The sequence below is a fragment of the Mastigoproctus giganteus genome, chromosome 13, assembly GCF_048544385.1.
Source record: "Mastigoproctus giganteus isolate SK-2022 chromosome 13, ASM4854438v1, whole genome shotgun sequence".
Lineage (NCBI taxonomy): Eukaryota > Metazoa > Arthropoda > Arachnida > Uropygi > Thelyphonidae > Mastigoproctus > Mastigoproctus giganteus.
Window position 1 is genome coordinate 44,949,888 of NC_143587.1, and position 21,324 is coordinate 44,971,211.

At 36.9% G+C, this 21,324-nt stretch overlaps 1 protein-coding gene across 1 annotated transcript in view; it reads left to right on the forward strand.

The window, feature by feature from the left end:
• Positions 1–21,324, forward strand: part of LOC150076002 (endothelin-converting enzyme 1-like) — a 160,797-nt gene that overhangs the window by 7,917 nt on the left and 131,556 nt on the right. The window contains exons 2-3 of the mRNA XM_090388028.1: positions 8,918–8,980; positions 15,260–15,376. Coding sequence (XP_090244154.1) covers positions 8,918–8,980; positions 15,260–15,376 — 180 coding nt within the window. The remainder of the gene's footprint in view (positions 1–8,917; positions 8,981–15,259; positions 15,377–21,324) is intronic.

Here is a 21,324-nt window from a genome sequence, read left to right on the forward strand (position 1 = left end):
TTGGTGACATGGAAGCCTATGATAGATATAAGCTGGTCTGTAACCAAGTCACAAAGGAGATTAGGCAGGCAAAGGCAGATTATGAGAAATCCTTGGCAAAGGATGCAAAGAAAAACAGAAAAGAGTTCTTTACCTATGTAAACTATAGAAGCAAAGGGATGAATCAGATTGGTCAACTTGATATGGATGGTTCAACTGTTGATGATCCTGCTCAGGTAGCTAACAAACTAAATGAATATTTTGCATTGACATTCACACATGAGGAGTTATTCAGCAAGGGGAATGCCAGAGGTGTATTCAACTCTGGCATTAAGCTAGATAATCTTGTAATAACTGAGAGTAAAGTGGAGGAGAAATTGTTGAAGATAAACATAAGAAAGGCACGTGGGGTGGATGGGATCTATCCAGTTATATTAAAGGAAGCAGCAAAGGAAGTAAGCAAACCCTTAGCCATCATTATGAGAGCTTCTTTGGACTCAGGGGAGGTACCCATAGACTGGAGACGTGCAAATGTGACCCCAATTCACAAAGGAGGATCAAAGGCTGACACAAGTAATTATAGACCTTTGAGTTTAATTTCTGTTCCAGGAAAATTAATGGAGGCACTGGTTAAAGAAGCACTGCAGGATTATCTAGACAAGACTTCAGTTATAACTCGGACACGGCATGGTTTTGTTAAGGGAAAGTCTTGATTGACCAATTTGGTTGGATACTATGATGCAGTCACAAAAGAACTGGATGCAGGGAATAACTTTGATATTATATATTTGGATCTTAGAAAGGCTTTTGATACTGTTGCACATTGAAGACTGCTGCACAAATTGGAGCAGTGTGGCATTGGAGGCAAATTGCTGCTGTTGATAAAGGGATGGTTGAGGGGGGAGAAGACAGAGAGTGGTAATCAATGGACACTGCTCATCGTGGACTAATGTTATTAGTGGAGTCCCTCAGTGTTCAGTGTTGGGTCCATTATTGTTTTCTGTATTTATAAATGATATTGATGATGGTATATCAAGGTTAATGTCCAAGTTTGCAGATCATACAAAGGTTTGGCAGGGTTGTTAAGGACACTACTGACGCTATGCTACTGCAACAGGATCTGGAAAGGTTGAGCAGATGGGCTGAGAGGTGGCAAATGAAGTTTAACATTGATAAATGTAAAGTACTACATATGGGAAACAGCAACCCCAGAGCAACGTATCAACTCTGTGGTACTACACTGACAGTGGTAGAGCATGAAAAGGACCTGGGAGTAATTGTGCAGGCAGATATGAAGTTCTCTGAGCAGTGCAGACGGTCTGCAAGAGTAGCTCATAGTGTCTTGTCAATGGTATACAGGAATTTTTCTAGCAGGGATAAGGAGGTGATTATTCCCTTGTATAAGGCAATGGTCAGGCAACACCTTGAGTACTGTATACAGGTCTGGAGGCCTCATTTCAAGAAGGATGCAGAGCTGCTGGAATGAGTACAGAGAAGGGCAACAAGATTAGTGAATGGAACAAAGGGTTGCTCTTATGAAGAAAGGCTTAAGTTTTGCAAATTATAATGTCTGGATACTAGGCACCGGCGAGGTGATCTGATAGAGGTGTATAAAGCCTTGAATGGTTTGAGCATGCTCAGTGCCGATGGGATTCCTCCTCTTGCTCAGAATAATCACCTGAGAGTATAAATTTAGATTGAGGAAAGATAGATGTGTGGAAATTTGCCTTTAGCCAGTGGGTAGTTGGTTGGTGGAACAGACTTCCATCCCTTGTTGTGGAAGTTGATAGCCTAAAAAAATTTAAGGCTCAACTGGACAGGTATTTCAAACAAATGGAGGGGTGAAATGGAAGTGGGTTTTTTTTTTTTGGCTGATGCTGCATAAGCTTGCTTTCTTGCATCATATGCCTCTACTAATGCTATCCCAATATCTGCCTTTGATGTCTTGACCAGCACTTCAAATTCATCAAATTTATTTAGTATACTTCTTGCATGTACATGCAAGTATACATGCAGCTATTCTTATTCTTAGTTACCCTAATGCAACCCATGTATTTATTTGTTTCATGATGACTCCCACCGGTCCCTGCCCTCCAGGCTGTTGCTCTTTCTGATCGAAGCAGTGCAAGTATCACTTTCACATCTGCCTGCAGCTACTATTAACCTTTTAGTCTGTAAATTCCTCCAATCTAGCAGTTTTCCGACCCATCTAACACTGCCTCGAAAGCATTCGCATACACTCTTGCACCCCCTTCTATTTAAGTGCATCCCATCCCTGTAGAAGCAGTCTCTCCTGTTAACAAGCACAGACCACACTGAGAAAAATTCTACCCCATGACCCTTGCACAATCCCTCCATGGCCATATTGATTGACAAGGCTCTCATCATATACTCCCTCCTATCGTGTCTGGGCAGAATTGCAGACACTTTCAAATTTAACCCTAACTCACGACTGTTTTTCAGCATTGACCTGTACTTGTTAAGAAATATGCAGCTCTCCTACTCTTAATGTCATTAATGCCGTGTACAACAATATCACCCGTTGTGCCATTAAAACATGATATCTGTTCTACAACATCATCAACTTTTGCCCCTGGGAGACGCCCTGGTTCTATTCTCCCTGCCTTTTTACACAGTATATTACCCATCTCCTTGACAATAGAGTAACCGAGAATAACTAACTCCCGAGGGGCCGGCACATTCTGCCTTCAAACTTTCATAAGCGCCCATCAGAATGCTGAGTTGGCACCTAATTTTTTGACACTCCCTGTCCCTAGTACACACAAAGACATCCTTCTGGTTAGATCATGTCCTGTTCCAGAGAGTTCTGCAAACAAAAAAATGTACAAGTTGTACATTTTTTTAGACTGTGATGCATTGGAGAATCATCTCCCTCAGTACTCCCCAAGTCACAGCACTCCTGTCACTCTGTGCCCGTTGCTTCGCTGCTCTAGTTTGGGGCATGATATTGAAAATTAATAAACTCAATAAATTTAATTAATTAAATATCAATACTACACTATCTAATAGAATTGTAAATGCAGTGATGTGTATTATGCTATCTAATTTTATGTTAGAGCTACCTATTTACCACTATTAAAAATTTGAATTCTGTACCACTCTCTATACGCAAACAATGGCTACAAGATTCGAATGAAACAACAGTTTTACGTATATTAAGTACTAACCTACAAAAACTCTATCTAAAATAAAAATAGCCAGCATAACTAGAACTATAAGGCTACTTATAAAGTAAAATATAATAATCATCATCATCATCAGCCATTTTCAATCCACTGCAGGATGAAGGCCTCTCCAGCAACTTTCCAGTTCCTTCTGTTTTGAGCACCGGCCATCCATTTACTACCCAAAAACTCATGAATTTCATCTATCCATCTCCGCCTTTGTCTTCCAGGTTTTCTTCTAGCTCCTCTTGGATACCATTCTGTTATTTTCTTAGTCCATCTGTCATCATGTCTTCGAGCTATGTGTCCTGCCCAAGACCATTTTAGTTCTTTAGTTTTGATAAGAATGTCCTTTACTTGAGTTTGCTGCCTAATCCATGTGTTTCTCTTCTTATCTAACAGTCTGATTCCCAATATAATTCGTTCCATTCTTCACTGTGTAGTTCTCAGCTTCTCTTCCATTCTTTTGGTGAGTGCCCAAGTTTCACTTCCATAAGTCATGGTGGGGAGTATACATTGGTTCATTATTTTACGTTTCAGACAAACTGGGATATTGCTCTTCAGTACGTGACTATATTTCCTGAATGCTATCCATCCAAAATTTATTCTTCTCTTGACTTCCAGCCATTTATCATTATTACAACTAATAACTTGTCCCAGATAAGTATATGACTCCATCTTTTCAATTACTGCTCCTTCAATCATTATTTCCCTTTCCGTGGCATACTTGTTCATCATTACTTTTGTTTTAGCCATATTCATCTTTAGTCCAAAATCCTTACTAACTGTGCATAACTGATTAAGATTTTCCTCTAATTCTTTGGGATCGTGGCTTATAACCACAATGTCATCTGCAAATCGTAAATGGTTTAGGTACTCTCCGTTCACATTGACTCCTTTCTGCGACCAGTCTAATCTTCTGAAAGCTTCCTCAAGGGCAGCAGTAAACAGCTTCGGAGATATTGTGTCTCCTTGTCGAACTCCTTTCTCGATTTTAAATTTCCTACTGTCTTTGTCTAGTCTAATAAAGGAGGTAGCACTCTCATATATTTTCTTCAAAATCATAATATATGGGGTATCTATGCCTTGTCTTTCCAGTGCCCGAAACATTGCCTTATGCTGTATGGTGGCAAATGCCTTTTCATAATCCACAAATGCCAGGCATAATGGTGTTTTATATTCATTTGCTTTCTCCATTAGCTGTGATATTACGTGAAGGTGATCCATAGTTGAGAATCCTGTCCTAAAACCAGCTTGCTCTTTCGGTTGATTCTCATCAAGTATTTTTTCTAATCTGTTAGTAATGACCCTTGTGAACAACTTGTAGATGTGGGATAACAAGCTAATTGGTCTATAATTTCCAATTTCTGATTTATCTCCTTTCTTATGCAGCAAAACTATGATTGCATTATTCCACTGCTTAGGCGTCACACCTTTTTTAATGCACTTTGTGAAGAGCCTTGCCAGTTTTTGTGTTATGTCTCTTCCTCCCAATTTGAACAACTCTACAGTAACTTCATCTTCCCCCGGGACTTCCTGATTCTTCATTTTCTTCAATGCATGTTCTACCTCATCAGGAAGAATATCGGGTATGTCGTATGTGTTGCTACTTTGCAATCCATCTTCCCCACTGCTGGTATCATTCCCTCGCTCCTTGTATAATTCTCTATAGTAGTCTTCTGCTATTTGAATTATGCCTTCTCTACTGTTTATAAGTGCACCATCGCTGTTCTTCAGTTTCAGTATCATTTGTCTTTCTGTATTACTGCTCATGGCTGCTGATTTAAATCCTTTGTTTTCCTTTAATGCTTTTTCTACTTTTCTTGTGTTAAATCTTCTTATGTCCTCTCTGAGCCTCTTTCTAATGGCTTTGCACAACTCAGTATACTCAATTTTCTCCCTGTCAGTTTTCCCCTTCGGTTCATCATGACAAGTGTTTCTTGACTAATTTTTTCTTCTTTGGATTTCTGTTTCCCTATAAGTTTCTTGGGCTTTATCACTTTCAGAAAGTTGTAATATTCCTCGTCGATATCTTGGTCATGAGCAGTCTGCAGAAGCTCAAACTTGTTTTTAAGTTCCAGTACATACTGCCTTTTCTCCTCCTCTGTTATCTCAAAGACCTTTGTATTATTTACTCTAGTCAGTTTTTTCCTTTCCTTTCCTACATCTATATCAAGTGTACATCTTACCATTCTGTGATCACTTCCAACATTTACCTTATTCAGGACGGTAACATTATTCACAATATATCTTCTGTTAGTGAGGATGAAGTCGATTTCATTAGTTGTTAATCCATTTGGACTCTTCCATGTCCACTTTCTGTTCACCCTTTTCTTGAAAAAAGTGTTCATTACTGACAGTCCTTGAGATTCTGCAAATTCCACAAGTCTTTCACCTCTTTTATTTCTTTCACCAATTCCAAAATTTCCTATAGTTCCTCTTTCTGTGCTGTTTTGCCTTTTTCCAACCTTAGCATTGAAGTCCCCCATAATAATAGTGTAGTGGGTTTTCTGCTTATCTAGAAGACTCTCAATTTCGGTGTACATTTCTTCAACCTCTTCATCATCATGGCTCGATGTTGGTGCATAAATCATTATAATCTTTAGCTTGTACCTCTTAGAAATCTTGAGTATTATTCTTGACACCCTTGGTGATATACTTTTGAATTCCAAAATGTTGTTTTTAAAATCTTTATGGACCAGAAACCCAACTCCACCTTCACTCCTTTCACTGTTTCCATTGGTGTACAACAAATTTCCAATTGATATACTTATAAGTGATTCATTTCTTCTTCTTGTTTCAGCCAAACCGATGATATTCCAATTCGCATTTTCTAATTCCTTTTCCAGCTCTAATATCCTGTCTTCACCAATGAGTGATCGTACGTTATAACAGGCTAAGTTCAGTTTCCGTGCATGGCAGCCTGGTCGTACCCAGAGATTCTTAGCACCTTCTGCTTCCACTCTGATCCTCTCGCTGCCGTAAGAGGGAAAGTGAAAGCTGCTGGGGACTGAGGGCCATTTGTATTGTTGTGCTCTCATGCTGGAGGGTTTGGTCTTTTCCTCTTCACGCTGACCAGGCGTCTTGAAGAGAAACACTACACGTTCGTTGCCGCCTAAGTGATATAACAGGGCTTACCATCGAGAAGGTGTGCATGAGTGGATTTTAGGGAGGCAGGCCAACCGGACTTCTCCTAAATCTTCTGTAATAGAGAGATATTGGATCCATCAGTGTTTTAGGCTGAGTGTCTGATAACACACAGGATACCTGTTCCCCTCTAAGCCCCCTCTAAAATATAATCTAAAATATAATAATACAATTAAGTAAATAAAATAGCAAAACTGATTTTTTTTGGAGCTTGAAATACACGGCTGGCACTTGTAAAGAGAGTCAGCGCCCTTTCTTGTGATACATCTTTATTTAATAAATAACTATGATTTTGGTGTTTATAACGCTCTTGCTTTTTTGCTTTTTTGCTTTTTTTTTTTTTTTTTTTTTTAAGCAAGCAGTTTCCTGAGGTGTTATTAAATTATTTTGATATAACTTAAAATGTTTTTAATATGCTTGTACTATTAATGACATTGAACAATTTCATACTTCCTGTATTGTAGCATATTTGTGTGGGATTTAAATTGTAGAATTGGTTAGCCTTGTAGAAAATCTTGATCTGAATCTTGTGTGGGGGTGAGCAAGCTGGAACACCTGATCACATTTGTTTTGAAGGAAAAGGATGAAGGGAGCAAATATCAGCTTTATTATAAGCTTTGGTCAGAAGGATCATGCCTATCATTAAGGCCAAAGGTGAACTGATATGTATACATACCATTAAGAATTGAATGGATGAATTGAATAGATACTTTGTATCAATTTTTACTGACGGAAGACCCTTCATGCTGAGAAGAGGCTGAGCATAGACTCCCAGAGTTCATGGCATATCCCCGGTAGTTTTGAGGGAGACTACCAGGGAGTGTATTGAACCATTGAGGTTAATTAATTATGAGAGCATCTTTGGACTCAGGGGAGATTCCTTTGGATTGGAGAAGTGCTACTGTATCGCCAATACATAAATGCAGTTCTAAGAGTGCAGTTGGTAACTATAGGCTGGTTAGTCTGACTTCAGTGGTAGGAAAAATCTTAGAGGCAATGATTAAGAGTGCAATTCAGAGACTTAGATAGATGTGGCATTCTGAAGGACATACAACAAGGTTTTGTTAAGGAAAAATCATGTTTAACTAACTTAGTAGGCTATTTTGACACAGTTACTCATGAGCTGGATGTAGGGAACAATTTTGACATAGTTTATTTGGATTTTAGCAAAAGCATTTGACTCGGTCCCTCATGAACAGGTTGGGATTACTGGTAAGATTTTAAGATGGATTTCTGAGTGGCTGCAGGGCAGAAGGCAGAGAGTTTTGATTAATGGATATTCTTCAGACTGGTGTAATGTCAGGAGTGGGGTTCCCCAAGGATTGGTTCTTGGAACGCTGTTGTTTCCCATTTTCATAATGACATTGACAAAGGAATAGAAGGTGTGATGTCAAAATTTGCAGATGACGTAAAGATTGTTAGAGTTGTTAATGATCAGTACCAAGCAGCATTCCTTCAGGAATAGTCAGAAAAGTGGCAGCTAAGTTGTAATGCAGCAAAATGCAAGGCTTTACATTTGGGGAAGAGAAACCCCAAAATGAATTGTATGCCTAGTAGAGTTGAATTAAAAATAGTAGAAGAATGCAATTGGTGGAGACGGGGAGGTCATAATCCCACTGTATAAGGCAATTGTAAGGCCGCATTTGGAATACTTTGTTCAAGTATGGAGACCTCATCTGAAAAAAAGACATTGAACTTCTTGAAATGGTCGAAAGATGAGCAACTCGAATGGTGAGATTGGCAAAAGAATTTGAGAACTGTGGGCCAAAAATTAAAATTACAGGGATTAAGGTTTGGACTAAACTGTAGGAAGTTTTCTTTTAGCTAGCGAGTCGTTGATAGCTGGAACAAGTTGCCCTTGCAGGTGGTTGAGGCTGAAAGTTTGAATAAATTCAAACTTTCAGCCTCAACCACCTTTCCCCCCCCCCCCCCCATGCAGTGTTTTTTTTTTTTTTTTTTATCCAATGCTGCAAAAGCCTGTGGCTTCCTTGCACTATATGATGAATACTATTACTATTACACTTGGGTATTCAAACGCCAGTATACCTGTGCATTATACCTTCATAAATATAGAGTATACTCTCAGTGCCAGACCAAGGTATTTCCACACCCCCAGGCAGAAAGATTTTTCGGCTCTCTTTACTAAGGATATATATATTTTTTGCCTCATTGTTCTTCTGTTTTTGGCACCCCGTGAAAGAGCCCTGCTAGCCTGTGCCTTAATCTGGCATTGTATACTCTTGAGGGTGTAATTTATATTTATACAGGTATAATGTACAGCTGAAGTTTATTTAAGTAAGGAGGGAACCTTACCCGATATCTACACTTGTCACTGTTTCACAATAACAGTTTGAAAGAAAATTTTCAGAATTCCCATGAATCAACAATTATTGTTATACATAGTTAATGTTTTTTTTAATTATAATATTTACATCGTGAAGAAAAATTTCACACATTTTACCACTTTTTTTTATTATATTATTATTTTATTATATTTTTTGGGGTAAGCTGATTTTATTTTATTATAGTTTTCAGTGTAAAATCTGTTTAGCTTAAACATTTTTTTATCACCCTTGCCCTGTCTGACCTTTCTTTTTTTGTTTTAGATAGCACCAGATGGACTTGGTCTCCCAGGAATAGGATACTATTTTAAACCACATGATAACAAGGTAATTATACCAAGCAATCAGTTACTTTTTTAAGATTAGCACATAAAAATGATAATAATAAAATAAGTAAAAGCTAACTGTTTCCAATATTTAAATATTGATAGAAATGGGCTAGTACCAGTGTTTTTTTTTTTTTTAGATTCTACTTCAAAACATAATTACTGCAATGTACATATTATGCACTGTATAGAAAAGAGCAGTCTGCAAGATACTTTTTGCTTCAAGATGGGTTTTTTTTTTTTTTTTTGAAATAGTGGAGTTGAAATAAAGGAAATATATATATATATATTTTTTTATGTAAACCCCAAACATGAGAGGTATTAGAACCTATAGTACTTAGTACCGTGCTTGGGTTGGAGGTTGAGAAGACGAAAGCAAGATATTTGTTGACATTGGATTTTAACTTCTGTAGACTGTAATTTTCAGGAAATACGTATGAAGGAAGGTTGTTCCAGAAAACGGCAGTTGAATGAATAAACGAGGAAGATGAAAAGTTGGTTCTGTGAGTTTGAAGTTGGACAGTAAATGGATGTTGGCTGGTGGCTGCACGTGTTCGGACTGTTTTGAAAGAGAGAGCGGGAATTATAGAAGCCAATTCAGAAGAACAGTGCCCATGGAAGTATCTGTAGAAGAGGCATGCAGCAGAAATAGTAAGTCTATGAGACAGTGAGTGGAGAGACTCTGTTAGAGATAAGTTCTATATCTTTGTATTTCAATTTTTTGAACTACAGGTAAACCCCATATAACGCGGTACTTCTACAACACAGTTTCGCTCTAACATGTTTGAAAAATTGTGCCATCCTTGCACAACACGGTTAGATAATTACGGAAAACCGCTCATAACACGGTATTTTGGGGCGGAGAAAAACCCAGCTATTATGTTGAGTGTAATTTTTCAATGTTTCCATTCTTTTTTGTGAATTCTTGATGTTGACTCCCTAGTTGTTATGCAAAAAAATTATTGGAAAATCTCCATTTAGGCTCTGTGCTATTGAACTTGTGCTTGTTTGAGACCATAAAAAAATTGACTTCAAAGCATGCAGGTAGACTTTTAAGGTTTTTGTAAGATTATTTTGGTTTTTATTTGGTTGTTTATAAATTTTTCGACTAAACTTTTCTTAAAAACTGTATTAAAATAATTTCTTTGTTGTGAATTAAACTCCAACCCTAAATTATGCGTAAGGAACTTATGCATAAGGAATTTTTGCATAATTTGGGTAACTGCAGACTTGTTGTTTAAAGAATGGTTTATAAATTTTTTTGTGCCAGCTGTGGAAAACTATTTAAAGTGAAAATTTTACATTTCAATTAGTTACAATTATATTGGGTAACGTGCCAGGCCATCCAAAAGATTTAAGTCATCCAAAATGTTGAAGTAATATTCCTAGCACCTAATACAACTTCTTTATTCAGCCATTAGATCAAGACATTGTATCTACCTTTAAAACTCATTACATCATAAAATCATTATGATAGATTTTGTCTTACATGGAGTATAATTTAGTGATGAAGGCATAGAAACATTTTTCAGTTGTGGACTGTATCAGAATCATAGCTTTATCGCTCAAAGAAATAAAATTGTCAACACGTTATTGGGTTTTTAGGAGCAGTGGCAACTAAGGCCATGTTGCTCCATGTATATATTGTCTGTAAATTGCATGTGTTCTGAGGTCAATTTTCGGTTTTGATGGATGAAAAACCAGAGTTTCCGGGAGAAAAAAACCATGCTACCCTCGCCTGAGACCAGCTAACTCAGCTACGTTGTGAAAAAGGCCCATAAAAATTCCTCCCATCATCCATGGGATTTGAAAGTGGATTTGGTAGAAATGGAATCGGTGGTAAACCAAAATCAATTCAGGGGATGATAGTGCAGATGAAAATTACTGGAGGTCTGAATTTTACACTAAAAAGCATACAGGAAGGCATAAGCTTCAAAAAATGCTTAGCTCCATACCATGCAATCAAACAAAAGCAAACACTCCCAGATTACTGATTTTTTAAAGAGAGCAGAAGATACACAAAATCTAGATGCTGCAGAAGAAAGTTCAGAAGGTGAAGATATTCTGTAACAGAGAAAACATTCTTGTTTGATTTTGCTTAGCAGCAACGGAGAGAGGAAGAAAATTAAATGGACGTACATTATCTGACATATATGTATCACGGTTTTGTAAGATGTCTGTTCAGTTATTACTATTTTTAATAAAAATGAAGTTTCCGATAGTTATAAAAAATGTATGTATTTTTGTTAGCTTTTGGAATGTAACCTTCCTTTTTGTATTTGTTCTTAGTCCTGTATAACACGGTTCCGCACTACACAACATTTTATAGGAACCTAACTACCGTGTTATATGAGGGTTACCTGTATATAGTTATTGTAAATTCATAGAGAACATCAAAGAGAGATATACAATAGCACATCCAGATTGGAGGGAATGTAACTCATATTATCCAAAATATTTTTTTGCTCCATTTAAACAGCATTTAGACAACATATTTAAACAAATATGCTGTCTAAATCAGTGGTCGGCAACCAGTGGTCCGTGGGAGAATTTGTGGTCCGCAGAGTAATCTGAATATATTTGCAATTTTCGTGTTTATTAAAATGTTTCCTTATATTCTGATTCTACTTTTTTGCAATTTTCACCTTATTACGTTGCATGTTTATAAAAGGCCCAGTGCAATATCTGGTATTAGTGATGCTTTTATTGTAAAAAAATATAGAAAGCTATTTCTATTTCTTATCGATGGCCTAGCCTGGGCATGACACGGTTTGCAGTTCTTAGATAAGTGACCGGTGATATTTTTATTTTAACTGTGCACAGTGTGATATTTAATGGCATCAAAGAGCTTGAGTTTGATAATTATCTTATTTCTTGTTTGGTTTTAGATTCAAATAAAATAACACCAATGAGTGAGAAAAAACAAGCAAGAGTTTTGCACTTCTTAGGTAACATTGCATTGTCATGTGTTGATTAATGAATCAGAGCCTCCGCAGCCACTGCAAGGCATCATCATCAGGAAGGACATTAGAACTGGAGGTGGAGAGAAGAAAAAGTTCAAAGTTTCAAGAAAATATGATGCGGATAACTTGAAGTTTGGATTTATTCAAGAACCTGGAAGTGAACTGGATCCACAGCCGCTTTGTATTATATGTTCTGAGCGTTTATCCAATGATGCCATGAAACCTTCGAAACTCGGCAGGCACTTGCAGTCAAAACACCCAGATTTAGCTAAAAAGCCAGATGAATACTTCCAAAGTTAAGAATCTGTGAAATTTGCAAAAGCAAAAAAGTTCATTAGCAACAATGATTGTTGAAGATAAGTCCTTAGTAAAATCTTATTTGATAGCACTTCAAATCGCGAGATGTAAAAAGCCGTATACAATTGGAGAAGAATTAATTAAGCCTTGCTTGTTACAAGCCTGTGAAGAGGTTTTGGGGAAACAGGCTGTCCAGAAACTGAAAGGAATTCCTATGTCCGCTAACACTGTGAAGCGCAGAATTGAAGACGTGGCTGAAGATATTGAAAATGAAGTGATTGCACTTGTGAAAAATTCTACGTTTTATTCAATTCAACTTGACGAATCAACAGACATAACTAACAAGGCAGTTCTTCTTTGTTTTGTGAGGTTTGATTACCAAGGAGAATTAAAGGAAGAACTCCTCTGTTCGCTAATCTTGTCGGGTAGAACAACAGGCTCTGAAATTTTCAATGCACTTAATGGTTATTTCCTGAAACACGGTATTGAATGGAAGAAACATGTTGGGATATGCGCAGACGGTGCCTCAAGCACGACTCGACATCATTCAGGAGTTGTTGCAAAAGTGAAAGACGTTAGACACCCAGACATCTTGTTTACTTATTGTATCATACATCGTGAGCAACTTGTGGCGAAAAGATTATCTCCAGAACTGCACAGAGTACTCTCTGATGTAATTAAAATTGTAAATGAAATTCGCCACAAAGCGCTCAATTCTCAAAAAAAAATTTTTTTTTTTTTTTTTGGTAGTTGGCGCATCGGCTTCTGTGGCCATAATGCAGCTCCCAAGGTTTTTGCAGTACTTTGATCCAAGCCTAAGGCGGGATTCGAACCCGCAACCTTTGGGTTGCCAGGCAGGCACTTTGCCCACCCGGCTAGCCTGGTCGCCCTCGAATATTTGAGGCACTTTGTGAAGAAATGGGCTCTCGGCAAACTCATGTTCTTCTTCACGCTGAGGTGAGATGGCTGTCGAGGGGCAAAGTACTAACCCGATTGTTCGACCTGTGCCACAAAGTCAAGTTATTCTTCCAGCAGCAAAATAATTCGAGGCTTTGTGATCTCTTGTCCGACAATGATTGGCTAGCCAAGCTTGTATACCTGGCAGATATTTTTTCTCTGTTAAACAAGCTGAACACGTCCTTGCAAGGATAGCTTACGGACGTGTTCACACTGTGAGGCAAAATGGATGCATTTCAAAGGAAGATATTGGCAAACGCGGTTGGCTGAAGAAGATCTGGAAATGTTTCCAAATTTTGATGATTATATGAAACAGGAGGATGTCAACCGACAGGTAATAACTCTTGTTCAATTGCACTTACAGTCGCTCACTGACTCTTTCAGTCGTTATTACCCAAAGGAAGAGGACCTCCAGACACGGAAATACGTGGATAATAGATCCATTTTCGACGAAAATCAATGATAGTAATTTGAACATGAAAGAAAAAGAAAACCTAATCTATCTATCATCCGACGACAGTCTCAAAGGTAAATTCCACTCGTCCCTAACAAGATCTCATTTTTGGCTTTCCGTAAAAAGTGAGTACCGAGTGCTGAGTGAAAAGGACATCAAAATTTTAATTCCATTCGCAACTACATATATGTGTGAAAAGACATTTTCATCAGTTACGGCAATTAAAAGCAAGTACTGTACCGCTGTCGGCTAGAAATACAAACAGCTCTCCGTGTTGCAGTAACGTCATTGGAGTTAAGAACCCAACAGCTTATTTCAAACAAGCAGCAACAAATGTCACACTGATTATTTTGCTATAATTAATCCTTTATATACCTCTATGTCAAGGTACACTGATATTTGATAATTGTTAATATTAATTATTTCTGTTAATTCTTTTTTTTAATAAAATGAAATTTAAAATGTTTTTTCGCATTTTTCATAATAAATATATCTGTGTTTATTTATTATACTTTTTTTATCATTATAAGGCCATTATATTATTAATTATATTAACATTAATGATATTCAAATTTTTGCAAATAACTTGGAGTACAAAAACAAGTGTAAGTACCATTTCATATTTAGAATGTTACTTTTATGGAAAAAATCATGGTAGTGGTCCGTGGGATTCAAAATTTTGAGTTTAGTGGTCCGTGAGGTCCGAAAGGTTAGCAACCACCGGAATAAAGGATTCCATTCCTACAAGAATAATTTCACTGACACGATCTGAGCAAACATTGACATCAGAGGTTTTGAAGCAGTTTTCTTTCTGACAAAAGAAAAGAAATCTCTCAGGTCATCCCATTTTGCATTCTTTTAATTCCAAACATCATGAGGTTGGGAATAGCCATGAGATAAAGGCTCCATTAGAGAAGAGACAATCACCAAAGTGAGAGGTACCTAAAGGACCACTCACTTTGACCACGTGCTTAGAAGAGTTGTTTGTGAGAAAAAGATCAAGCGTATTGGCTGTATGGTTAGGATTGTCCGGTATTCTGCTAGGTAAATGAACAATCTGTGTGAGGTCATTGGTAATTGAAAAAGCCCCAGCATCTTGACCAGTTGGGTATGTGTGACTAGAAAACGGAGGCCACCTGGAGTTGTAAACATTAAAATCACCAAGGAAAATTACCTCATTTTTAGGAAAGTTGGACTGGAGAAAATCAAGTTGCAAAGAGAGGAAGTCAAAGAGTTCTAAGTGATTAGTGGAGTTGGAAGAACAGTAGAGACAAGAGATGAATTTGACAGAATGAGGTAGAGAGATTTGAAGCCAGAGAAGATCGAAAAGAGGAGATTCCAAATTACCAAGTCTCTGACAAGGAATATCGGAATGGACATATGCACAAGTACCACCTTTGAGGCGAAAGGAATCCTACGGTAAATAATGTGTGCCACCTCTTGATAATGAAACTTACCTCCATCCCCACCTTCCAGTGCAAAAATTGTCTGTATTTGTTCTTTGCATTATTTATTAGAATAGTTTAGAGAATAAATAATGTGTATTAATGTATCCAGAATGCGAATATTCATGTTTTATATAATGATTACAATTCATGTTTCATTTCAGTATGTAAAAGCATATAAAGTGTTTGCAAAAGATGTTCTTAAAACAATGGGTGCTACCGTTGCTGATGCTACTAGGTTTGCAGACGATATGTTTTATTATGAAAAGAGGCTTGCTGAAGTGAGTACCAATGTTTTTTTATTATCCATACACTTTGAGTACAGTATCAGTTCAAAAGTGATACTTCATTCTCCCTTAGTATCTGTTTTTAAATATGCCGTAGAAATGCCTTAAAATTGTGTGTAACTGTGACTTTTAGAGTCTAAAATGCACCTTATGTAGTTTTTGTAGACAAAAAAAAAAGCACCCAACAACAACAAATGATATTATGCTCAGTGTTTTCTCTAAATGAGGAATTTAGTAAATGTTTCATAATTTAGTCTTATATAAAAGTTGGAACTTATTGCTATTTACACAGTCCTCAAGTTTGCCTTCTACACTTCTGCAAATTTTCTGACACAACTGTTTTTGTTAAGCAAGTTCTCTAAATGCATTTGTGATTTATTAATACGGTCGATTCCAGTTATTTGGGACACATCGGGACTTGTGCATTTTGGCCTGATTAAGCGGCTGCCCCAATTATCCGAAGTTTCACGTAAATAGTTAAAAATACAATGAACCCCTGCTTTACAATTGGTTCGCTGTACAATCAAATCACGTTACGATGGACTCACCATAGTAAAATACTGTTCACTATACGATGTGCAGTAAGCGCTTGCCATTTTGATTGCATTTGTGAATTGAATTTTAATTCTATTAAACAGCAACTCTCCTCTTCTTTGTCCTCGCCTTCTTCCCACATTCATATGGGGTCGGCACGAATGCCACTGTGTGTTCTACTATCCTCTCCCCCTTCTCTGTTTCTTTCCCCAATACTCCACCTTCCATACACTCTTCCTTCCTCTCTCTTGCCTCTTCCTATGACCATTTAGATTGCCCCCAATGATCATCCTCTCTTTCTCAGGTATTGCCATGACCACTTGATCCATTTCCATCCAAAAACTGTCCTTTTCTTCTTCCCCGCATCCTACTTGTGGGGCATACGCACATACTATCATGGTCAAGTGTCCACCCACTTCCAGCTTGATGCTCATAATTCTATCACTCCTTCTGTTAACCTCACACACTCCATCTTTTAACTCCTTATCAACTACGATACACTTACTCCATTTCTTCCTCCCTCATCCGCTCCTCTAAAGAACAACTTATACCCTTCACTGAGCTCTTTTGCTTTATTTCCCCTCCACCTAGTCTCTTGTTGGCATAGGATCTTCACTCTTCTTCTTTGCATCAAATCCACAATCTCTCTGCTCTTTCCATTCATCGTCCCAATGTTCAATGTTCCTATTCTAACACTTTTCAACTCCTCCTTCATCTCTAGCTGAACTAACTTCTTTAACCAGACCCGTCCTTTGTTTGGTAGCCCTGACACATCTACTTTCCATCAATCACCTTTTGTTTTGGCATAGTTTTTACGATCGGATGCCCTTCCTGACGTCAACCCTCACCATTTATCTGGGCTAGGGATAAATGGTGAGGGTTAAATTAATAGGGATAAATTAAACAGCAACTCTAATTAGCGAAAATAGGATGAATATTATCTACAGGCTATAAAAATAGATATATTAAGCATAAATTTACCCTTTATTACCTAGTTAGTATGAACCAGAGCTGTGATGCTCTATACATTTTACGTTGATATCAATATTTGTAAAATAACAAGAGGAGTAACACACACACAGCGTGCTGCCACAGAATTCGTCAGCTATTTCATGAATACCCCCTCACCCAGCATTCGGCGAACCGACATATCAACAGGTTACAAATCTTTCCTCGTATATGCTATCGCAGGACCAGATTTCACTTTTATCCAAAGGATTAAATTATAATTTACCACTTCGAAAACTACCTAAAAAACAGTGCGTAATTGATATTGAATTTGGACTTCGTAATGTTCCACAAAAAGATTTATTTATTCAACAAGTTAACCAAGTGGTGAATAACATAAAAGAAACGCGACTTTCTAAGTTGAATACACACAACAGGTCAGCTTTACGTGAACTTCGCAAAAATAAAGACATTATTATACAGAGGGTAGATAAAGGAGATACAGTGGTAATACTTGATAAACCTGATTATATTAATAAGTTAGAATCAGTTGTTTCAGATAGCTACACTTATCCCGAAGTAGACCTGACACTATTTACCTATTTAGTCAATCAATACAATAAAACGTTAACCACGTATTGAAAAAATGACTACATTACTATGGCTCAGTTAAAGGAATTGAAAGCCAGAACATACAATATTCCTGCACTTTTCGGTCAGGTAAAATTACACAAGACTGGATTTCCTATTTGGCCTATTGTTTCCTACAGAAACTCCCCATTTTCATTCTTGGCCACACATGTTATAGCATTATAAAATCCTTTAGACAGGCGATACAATTTGGGATTAAGAACTACGATATATTATTTAAGAACCTTAAGGACTATAAATTTGGCTACAATGACAATTTATTCTCACTAGATGTTACCTCATTATATACGAATGTAAACGTTAAGTACTCATATTATTTGGGATATGTTAAATAATAATTCGATGCCGATTAATTATACGAAACTTCCTATTAAGGAAATTTTTCACTTAATTAAACTGTTAATTGAGGCCAACTATATCACCTTTCGAGACAAAGTGTACAAACAAATTTTTGGTTTGCCAATGGGATTGATCCTGAGCGGCTTAATATCAGAGATCTTATCTCATCGATTGAGCATATATATTTGATGCCTTTTCGACCCTGTATCACATACTATGGGAGGTATTTAGACGATGTTCTAGTTATTACTGATAGTAGTACTATCCAAGACATTTTACATTCATTTAATAATATTCATTCTAGACTCAAATTTACATTGGAAAGGGAGGATACGGATACAAAGTCATTAAATTTTCTAAATTTCGTGCTTACTCGGGACTCGCATAAAATCCAATTTAACATCTATCGAAAACCTACAAACACCGGTATGCTTCTACATTATAACAGCTATCACCCGTTCACCTACAAAAGATTGATTATCTTTAATCAATTTCTAAATGCCTACAAATATTCAACGATGGAATCTGCTTTGGCCTCAGAAATACAAATATTAACCAGCAGATTCTTAAACAGGGGTTATCCCTTGCTACAATAAATCGAATTAGGCTACAAGCTAAGGATAGGATACAAAATACTACACCAACCAACAATAGTAATATCAAAAAATACTTTATTTCTGCCCCATATGTTGAGCAGTGGCACAAACAGCTTAACAGATTCTTTAATGATACCGAATTTAAAATTGTGCCCAGGCCAATATGGAAATTACACACTATACTGAACAATTGCTCAGTCTTTTCCTCGTTTGCAAAGCAAATTAATGACCTGGTATACAACATTTCTTGCGGTGGTTGTGACTCGTCTTACCAGGGTTCGACTCGTTTTCCTTTGAATATTTGTGTTAATCAACATGCGGCTTCAGTTTGTGCTTCTCGTTCAGCAGCGTCAGAATTAGCCTTTCAGCAGTTAACGAAAAACACTTTTTTATTTAACGAGGCCCAAATACATAGTGTTCAACATAATTACACGCGATTGTTAATTGTAGAAACCGTAGAAATTAAATTACACAAAAATTCTGTTAATGTTCGGTGGCCATATTTTATCTCTGATTCCGGGACTCTTACATGCATGCACAAAGACTATTAATCCCTATTTAATTTTCATTCCTTTCATCACGACATATGGTCGAAAAGCATTGTCAGCTTTAGGAAGGAAAATCGTTTTGCAATTTTTTTTTCGTTAAAATTCTTTTAATTTATTTTCTTATTTTTAATTGAGTTATATTGATTTTTATTGTGTTAAAATTGATTTTTAATTGTGTTAAATTGATTTTTAATCATTTGTTACTCTAATGTAAGTTTTTCAATTTTTTTCGTTTTAATTTCTGGAGAGTATCATACGGAAGTGTTCTATGTACTATATTGAGGTAAACTCCTCTTATTATTTTACAAATACCCTTTATAACCTTACTAATTAAAAAATTAAATGATACATGAAAATTGGAAGAATATACTTGATAATCAGAATAATTAATACATACTGTAGTATGTACATACTAACTAGTTGACATTTCTGTTCGCTGACATTTGTAGGTGAGGGTTAAAATTTAAAACAGTAAAAAGATAAGCAATCAATAACAAAGAACACTGCACACAAATTGCAAGTAACACGATACACAAAGTGAGAACGGAGTAACAAATTCATCATCAGCCATTTTCAGTCCACTGCAGGATGAAAGCCTCTCCAGCAACTTTCCAGTTCCTTCTGTTTTGAGCACTGACCATCCATTTACTACCCAAAAACTCATGAATTTCATCTATCCATCTCCGCCTTTGTCTTCCAGGTTTTCTTCTAGCTCCTCTTGGGTACCGTTCTGTTATTTTCTTAGTCCATCTGTCATCATGTCTTCGAGCTATGTGTCCTGCCCAAGACCATTTTAGTTCTTTAGTTTTGATAAGAATGTCCTTTACTTGAGTTTGCTGCCTAATCCATGTGTTTCTCTTCTTATCTAACAGTCTGATTCCCAATATAATTCGTTCCATTCTTCGCTGTGTAGTTCTCAACTTCTCTTCCATTCATTTGGTGAGTGCCCAAGTTTCACTTCCATAAGTCATGGTGGGGAGTATACATTGGTTCATTATTTTACGTTTCAGACAAACTGGGATATTGCTCCTCAGTATGTGACTATATTTCCTGAATACTATCCATCCAAAATTTATTCTTCTCTTGACTTCCAGCCATTTATCATTATTACAGCTAATGACTTGTCCCAGATAAGTATATGACTCCACCTTTTCAATTACTGCTCCTTCAATCATTATATCCCTTTCTGTGGCATACTTGTTCATTATTACTTTTGTAATGATGAACAAGTATTAATGGCCAACTGGACTTCTCCGAAATCTTCTGTAATAGAAAGGTATTGGATCCATCAGTGTTTTAGACTGAGTGTCTGATAACACACAGAATACCTGTTCCCCTCTAAATCCCCTCTAAATCATCTCTAAAAGTAACAAATTACGAAGCTTTAAAAATAGGAATGAAGAGAAGATTCTGAAAATTAATTTTTTTATATGATTGAAGATTTCATGGAAGTGTAAACACATTTCACAATAATAACCCACAGAATTCCAGCTTTCGGTATTATCGCAAATTCAATAAGATCGAGTTTACTATTCGTTTATGATAGATTGCACTAACAGAAAAGCCCAATGAACAGGTGACTGCTAATTGTTTTATGGTTGTGACCTCCAAAATTCCGACCGAACTGCGTGGTGCGGTTGCAGACAATTGTAGGGTAATCTCCAGTGTTGTGGTCTCCTGCCCCAATTAAATGGCATGCTGTCCCAATTAAGCAAAGTAAACCCTGGCTATTTTCTTGATTGGGTTCTGTGTTTTAAGATTTTCCCCAAATAAACGGCTGCCCCGATTAACCGGTGGCCCAAATAACCGAAATCCACTGTGTTAATATTGGCCATATAGAAAAGGAAGCCAATAGCTTTTACTGCACCAGCCAAAAAATTAAAACATGGCCTTATGTGTTTTCCCTCTTTTCATATGTACAGATCCAGAAGGCCTTTGAATTTCTTCAAACTGCCAGCCACAGAAGCAGTCTATTCTTTCATCAATATTTTGAACAATTTCTTTCTTCATGTTCCATCCCTAAATATTCCCCCACAGGAAAAATCCCATAGGAGTACAGGCTAGTTTTTTTTTTTTTTTTTTTATGTAAACCACAAACACGAGAGGTATTAGAACCTATAGTACTTAGTACCGTGCTTGGGTTGGAGGTTGAGAAGACGAAAGAAGATATTTGTTGACATTGGACTTGAACTTCTGTAGTAGACTGTAGGTTTCAGGAAATAAGTATGAAGGAAGGTTGTTCCAGAAAATGGCAGTTGAATGAATAAACGAGGAAAATGAAAAGTTGGTTCTGTGAGTTTGAAGTTGGACAGTAAATGGATGTTGG